Raw genomic sequence first — 7,875 nt, 5'->3', positions numbered from 1 at the left:
CTCATATGCCCAAGTCTCATGTGCCATAGCTTGGTCATATCCTCCTTCTGAATTTCAGATGAAGCAACCGCAGTTGAACCTGAGAGAGTAGAACCTTGCAAAACATACAAGGTATCACACTTGACCCCCTTAAATACATCCTTTGAACCCTTGCAGACATACACAACTCCACCCCCCCCCCCCCGGAAACTGAACCCCTTACTGTCTAATAGATTAAGCGAAATCAGATTATTAGTCATCTGTGGTACATGCATGTCTTTATTCAAAGTGCATAATGTACCATCATGTGTCCAAATCTTGATAGAGCATATTCCAACTGTCTTGCAGACTACACTGTTGCCATTGAAATATTACCTCCATCTACCTACTCATAAGTAGTGAACCACTCCCTACGAGGACTCATATGATACAATGCTCCAGAATTAAGGGCCCACACATGGTTACAATATGTCTGTTCATAAGCAACTAAAGCAAGATCACCCTCAAGAATTTTCTGCTGCAACAGCAGCAGAACCAGACCCAAATTTATTTTCCTGATTTTTCTTTTTAGGACATTCCTTTTTCCAATGCCCCTTCTCCTTACAGTAATTACAAATATCATTAGGTTTAGGACCTCCTCCCCCCTTTGGGATTTTTGGATTTCTTGAAATTCTTTTTCCCATAATTCCCACGCCCCTTACTACTACTAGCCACTAATCCAGCGACCTGATTATTTTGTACATGTATTACTTGATGCCTTATGACGCAATTCCCTAGTATGTAGAGATGATCTAACTTCTTCTAGGGACACATAATCTTTACAATGAAAGATTGCACAAAATTTTCATATGACAACCGTTAAGAAATAAGCAGAATCAAACTAGTATCCTCCTCCACCTTAGCATCAATATTATGCAATTATAATAATATTGTATTTAATTGATCTAGGTGATCACTAAGAGTTGTACCTTCATTCATACGTAGGTTGAACAAATGTTGCTTCAAAAGCAACTTGTTGGTTAGAGATTTTATCATATACAAACTCTCTTATTTCAACCACAGACCAGATGCGGTTTCCTCCTCCGCGACTTCAGTGCTTATATAATCGTCCCAGACATCATTCTCACCCAGATCGAACACAAAGCTCTTGATGCCAATTTGTTATAACGGATGTGAGAAAGAACAAATAATGAATGCAGAAAAGCAATAAACAACACACAAATTTACGTGGTTCACCAACGGCGTGTTGGCATCGTCCACGGGCAGAGGGAGAGAATAGTTTTATTGAGATAAGGAAAATAAGAATTGCAAATATGATTAATTAACTACTCGTCAAATAAATACACTACGTTAAGCCTATTTATACCCAACTCGGAAAAACGCGTTTCTGCGTGAAATAGCCTACCGCCCGATCGGGTCGGGCGACATCCGCCGATTGGGCGGTAACTCACCATACTAAAATTGCCTCGAGCTCGCTCGGGCGACCAACGCCCGGTCGTAAGTTTGGTAATTACGCCCGATTGGACGAACCCGCACTACTACATTTTTTAACAAAGCAATATTTAAAAAGAGTCTATGACAACGACACTTGGTAAGCCGTTGCAATAGATAGAGCTATTGCAACGATTCAATTAGTATCATTGTAATAGGGTACCCAATGCAATGTCCACTTATAGTTTGTGGACAAGAATTATATCTATTGCAACGGTACAGGAAATGTCGTTGCACTAGATAGTGTACCATTGCAATAAATCCATTTTATCACCAATGAAATATACAATAGAACCGCGCGCGAACATTGTCTTCTCAAAATTTTGGTGAAATTCTAAAATTTAACTTCTCCCCTCCCAGATGCTCAAAAACCAAATGTTTAAGAAACCCACCTTCCCATAGCCTTCCCATTCTCTCGCATTGATATATACAGACATCCTAAACACCTGAAATTCCCACTCTGAATCCTCCCGAAAAAAGCCCCTTTGAATTCGAAAATCTCGAACTCGATGCAACCTCTACCGAATTCGTGAATCTAAATCCCTAAAATAACACCTTAATTATTTTTCTAAAATCAAAAACCCTATCTCCACTTGGTTAGTTCTTGAAGAAAAGTTTAGGAGTTTCCCTAAATTCAAGATATGCATATGAAGGAACTCCTAGATCTTTGAAGGTCCAGCGAGGTTCAAATTCGTTGTTGATTGATAGATTGTTTTGCCAAAGCTCCATCATCGACGTTCTGCCAAAGCGCACAAGTGAAGTAGATTTCTTTGGGCAATTTTATTTCTTTATTTATTTCACTTCACATAGTTTACTTGATTGAATTTTCCCAAGATTACTTTTGTTTTTATTTTTATTAGAGTCTATTTTATGTGGAATTCATTTGTTATTTAGTGGAGATTTTAAATCTAAGTTTTTATGATTATGGGTTCTGGCATTGAAAATTTTAGGAAGCTAGAGCTACAATGTGTACTTTAAAAATGTTAAATTTTTAATAAGATTCACTGATTTTTAATTTTTGCAATGATGTCTTAAGACGTGATATGATAAAACTAGGGTTTTATCGTGCTCATGTTTGGGTGTATTTGATTCAAATCTATTGTATGTATAGTTTGTATTTGAAGCTGAATAGTATGTGTTATAGCCATAGAGCTTGGGACAACGAATTTTTTCTTCAGGCAAGATTATAGTTTTTAAACATTAAAGGGTAATCTAGTTTTAGCTTTTTATCTTATTGTTGAAATTAGTGACTCATTCATGTGCTTTTTGTACAATTGATCTTAGAAATTGCAATGCAAAAAAAATTAAATAAGTTTTTGTTTTCTAGCCCATTCACATTCGAAGCGTAACGTTCTAGAAGCATTAGAGATTTGACCCTATCCTGTATGTTTATAAGAAACACCTGTTCTGTGTGTCTCATACATATTTTGCTATGTTGTCTGTACAAAAACTAGTGTCAACCGGGGAAGCGAACCAAGAGTGCTTTCACTTATGGGAGGTCCTGAAGGTTAATAGTAGACATGTTTATTGAGGAAACTTTGTCCAAAAATGAGATAACATTTAATGTTCGTACTTTGTTTTAACCGCTTTAGTTTTCTAGTTGTCCTTTATGGGATTTTCACAAAAAAGTTTCCTATTACTTAATATGAAAAGTCTACCTTACCAAACCTATGCGATGTGCCCCCCTTCCTCCCCCAACTCTCCCTCTCACTCAATCTTTTTGTTCTTATTTTTACATCATCTACCATAAAAGCTTACAATACATTACTAAAACTTAAGATTATGCCCAAATCTAGCATGAAGCTTTTAGTGGACAGAAGCGGTACCAAGTTGTTTTATGGACATGTGGGATATGTGTGTCTTATCAAGATGGGAGTTGGGACATTAAATTTGGACTTAAAAAAAGTGGAAGGTTATTGAGGATGTAGTTAGAAATCTTTATGGGATGAATCTTTTAGTCCGACATCTAGTAGGCTTGGTTGTCCTTTGAAGTCATACAAGTTTTAGGGAAAGAAACACTCTGTTAATTCAAGAATGAGAACAAATTATAATGGAGATCTTATAGATATCACCATTTATATGTAATATGTTCATTGTACTTTTTATTTTGTGTGTTTTGAGTCAAATTATGCATGGCATTATAAGTACTAATCAAGTTGATGCGTACACTTTAATAGAATATTTTCCTCCGTTGAATATATTCACAAAGCAGACATTATATACAAACTAGTAGCATGCATAACGTACAGAGGCATGCATCAAGGCTAAAACCAAGTAACATAATATTGACCTTCCTAATATACAAAATCCTAAAAGATATTTACATATATTTAACTCACCCCCTCAGTCGAAGCGGGAGGTAGGCGGACACTGAGACTGTCCCTGAATTCTTCAAAAAGAACACGGGGAAGGCCCTTGGTAAAGATGTCTGCAATTTGATGATGGGAAGGAACATGGAGAACCCGAACCTGGCCACGAGCAACTTTTTCCCGAACAAAGTGGATATCCATCTCAATATGTTTTGTGCGTTGGTGTTGCACTAGATTACCGGATAAATATATTGCACTCACATTGTCACAATAAACAATGGTAGCCTTTTTAATCGGACACTGCAATTCTAACAACAAATTTCGTAGCCAACAGGATTCGGATACAACATTTGCCACACCCCTGTACTCGGCTTCTGCACTCGATCTAGAAAGAGTAGGTTGTCTCTTGCAGGACCAAGAAAGTAAATTATCACCCAAAAACACACAATAACTAGAGGTAGAACGTCGGGTATCCAGACAACCACCCCAATCAGCATCAGTATAAGAAACTAGTGTTGAAGGTAACATATTGAAGTGTACCAGCGAGGCTCCGATAGAGAGTAGGATCCTCAAAGGGAGTACTAGAAGTAGCACGAAGTTTTTCCTTTGTATCAACAAGAGTAGGGGAAGACTTGCAAGAGGACATGCCCGGTCGCTCAATTATTTGCTCAGCATACTTGCGTTGTGAAAGAAACATACCACCTGGATGGCGAGTAACTGCAACGCCAAGAAAATAATTCAAAGGACCAAGATCTTTCATAGCAAATTCCGAGCTAAGAACACCCATAATAGACAACCGGAGAGCATTAGAGGAAGCAGTGAGAATGATGTCATCAACATATAATAAGATACAAGCCATGTTAGAGCCCTTGCGATAAATAAACAAAGAGGTGTCACTCTTGCTATTAATGAAACCCAGAGATATGACATAATCTGCAAAACGCTTATACCATGCACGGGGTGCCTGCTTAAGACCATATAATGACTTTCGCAAAAGACATACATAATCCGGATGAGTCTGATCCCGATAACCCAATGGTTGATGCATATACACGGTTTCCTGTAACTCACCATGAAGAAAAGCATTTTTGACATCCAATTAATGAATGGGCCATGCTTTGGAGAGGGAAAGTGAAAGAACCGTACGATTTGTAGCAGGTTTAACCATCGGGCTAAACGTGTCTCCACAATCAATACCAACCTGCTGAGTTTTCCCATCACCTACAAGACGGGCTCTATGCCTCTCAAACACACCATTAGATTTTTCTTTATGAGCAAAAATCCACATGGAACGAATAACATTAATATTAGGGGGACGAGGCACCAATTCCCATGTCTTATTTTTAATAAGAGCATCATACTCATCATCCATGGCCATTTTCCAATTAGGGTCACGAAGGGCAGCAACTGGGTTACAAGGTAAGGGGGACCGAGTAACAGTAGCAGCTAAGGAGTATTTTTTGTTTGGCTTAAGAATACCCATTTGGCTTCGAGTGACCATGGTGGGCCGTGTTATAGGTAAAGGTGAAGGGATAGGGGAGGTGCGAGTAGGTGAGGGAGAATTTATTGGGTTGGTGGGAGGGGAAGTTTGTGGACTGCATTCAGCACGTGGGGTAGGGGGAATTTTTTGGGTCGTTTTCAATAGTGGAGGGGGGGGGGAATTTTGTGGGCCGGTTTCAACAGTGGAGGGGGGATTTTGTGGGCCTGGGTCAGACGTGCTGGCTGACGCACATGTAGAAGGAGAATGAGGAGCTGTAACAGGGCGCACTAAGGGAGATTGAGATGGGCCAGTAAGGGGTGACCTGGCAGTGATGGAAAAAGGAGAGACAAAGTGGGCCGGATCTGTCAGAGAGGGCTGATGAGAATCAGAAAGAGAGGGGAGGTGATGCAAGGTGTAGGGAGAAAGGGCATCATCTAAAAAATCATAACTAGCAGAAGATGATTTATGCAAGTTTGCAAAAGGGAAAACATGCTCATTAAAAACAACATGGCGACAAATTATAATTTTATTAGAAGATAAATCATAACATTTGTAACCACGATGATTCGAAGGGTATCCTAAAAGACACAAGGAGTAGACCTAGGTTGTAACTTATGGATAGTAGTGGAGGGAATGAGGGGATAGCATAAGCAACCAAAAACTAGAAGGTGAGAATAGGAGGCAACCCTTTGATATAATATTTGAAGAGGTGACACATTACCCAAAATCTTGCTTGGAATAATATTGAGAAGATAAGTAGCCATTTGTAAAGCATGATGCCAAAAAGTGGGAGGAAGAGAGGCATGAGCTAAAAGAGTACGAGTGATGTTATTGATAGTACGGATCTTGCGTTCTGCTTTTCCATTTTGAGAGGAGGTATGAGGACAAGAAAGACGAAAAGACATGCCATGAGTTTTACAAAAATCCCAAAATTGGCGATTATCAAACTCCCGGCCATTATCACATTGCACATTCTTAATATTACGTTCAAATTGGGTGAGAACATGAGCCTTAAAAACTAAGAATATATCATACACATCCGATTTTTTAGCTAAGGGAAATGTCCACAGATATTTAGAATAATCATCCAAGAATAAAACATAATATTTATGTCCCACAGAACTCAAAATAGGAGAAGTCCAAAGATCACAATGAATAATATCAAAAGGCATACAAGTACTCGACATAGAAGAAACAAAAGGTAACTTAACATGTTTGCCAAAAACACAAGAACGACAAATGCAAGATGAAGTACGAGTACAATCAATGTTTTTATTATGCCTAAGAGCATCTAAAACTGGAGCACCGAGATGACCTAGACGATCACGCCAAAGAGAAGAGGAGATGGCTACAAATGTAGAAAGGAGAGCTGGATTGGTGATACAAGTGGTAAGAGGATATAGGTCACCCTTACTGTCACATCGCATTATTGGTGTCCCCGTCTGAAAATCCTTCACAGAAAACCCAAAGGGAACAAATTCAACAGTCACAGAATTGTCAGTGGTAAATTTCCTAACAGAAATGAGATTTTTAATAATTTTGGGAGCATGAAGAACATTTTTCAAGGACAAGGGTGGGTTAGGGGAAGGTAATGAGGTATGACAGTAACCACTAATTTGAATAATATGACCATTTCCGACAATAATACCACTAGATTGATTGCTCAAATTAAAATAATACGAGAAATTACTGTTAGAAGATGTCATATGAGAGATAGCACTGGTGTCCATGTACCAAGACTGATCGGGTGGAGTGAGGGACATTGTGTGAAAAGCTGAGGCAACATCAGTGGGAGTGTATGTGGACTGCTCATTAGAAGAAGCCATAAAAGCTTGTTGCTGCTGTGGACGTGGCCCAAGAAGGCCAGATTGTGGGTGCTTGTAAGGAGCTGGACCACGGGCCCAACCTTGGGTTGGATATGGGCAAGGAGGTAAAGCCCAGTTAGGAAACCAACCCCAAGGAGAATTATATCCCCACTATTGTGGAGACCCCCAAGGACCGAAACCATGCTGCTGGTGCTGTGGGCCTCCATGGCCCCCACCACTGCCACCGTGGCCCCCACCTGAACCACGGCCGCCACTGCCATTTTTCCGACCATTTTTACGAGTGTTGCCAGAAGGTTTCCCACGGTGATGCGACTGATCCGGGGAAGGCTTGGGAACACAAATATCCTCGGATGGAGAGGAGGCAATCATGGCGATTTTCGATCCCGTAGCGGCCTCCTTAGCAAAACCGGCCTCCTCCAACGTCAACATAGACCTGGCCTGATAAAAGGGGGGCAACGGGTCGCTCTGTCGGATCAGCGTGCCAACACCTCTATAGGCTCGTGTGAGACCCGAAACCAACTGGATCACAAGTCGGTTTTCCGACACCGGTGCGCCAACATTCTTCAATCGATCGGCAAGGGATTTGAGACGTTGGCAATAAGTCGAAACATTAGGAAAATTCTCCATCTTGGTATTGGAGAACTCGGCTTCAAGCGTTACCGCACGAGAATTTTTGTTATCTTGGAAAATATCACAAAGTCTATTCCAAGCATCCATGGCCGACGCATCGGGTTCAATAATGGTGTGCAAAAGGTCATTAGAAATGGTAGCATAAATCCAAGATAGAACC

The 7,875-nt window shown here is 40.2% G+C and overlaps 1 protein-coding gene across 1 annotated transcript; it reads right to left on the bottom strand.

The window, feature by feature from the left end:
• Positions 1-7,235: 7,235 nt before the first annotated feature.
• On the bottom strand, positions 7,236-7,802 carry LOC104903482 (uncharacterized). Its single transcript, XM_010691520.2, has one exon. The coding sequence runs from the start codon at positions 7,800-7,802 to the stop codon at positions 7,236-7,238; it is 567 nt and encodes a 188-aa protein (XP_010689822.2).
• Between the last annotated feature and the right edge of the window lie 73 nt (positions 7,803-7,875).

This window comes from Beta vulgaris, chromosome 4, assembly GCF_026745355.1.
Source record: "Beta vulgaris subsp. vulgaris cultivar EL10 chromosome 4, EL10.2, whole genome shotgun sequence".
Lineage (NCBI taxonomy): Eukaryota > Viridiplantae > Streptophyta > Magnoliopsida > Caryophyllales > Amaranthaceae > Beta > Beta vulgaris.
This window is presented reverse-complemented; position numbering and strand designations above follow the sequence as displayed.

Excerpts from the sequence above, each read along its gene's own strand:
- LOC104903482 (XM_010691520.2), bottom strand. The coding sequence starts at position 7,802 with ATGGATGCTTGGAATAGACTTTGTGATATTTTCCAAGATAACAAAAAT.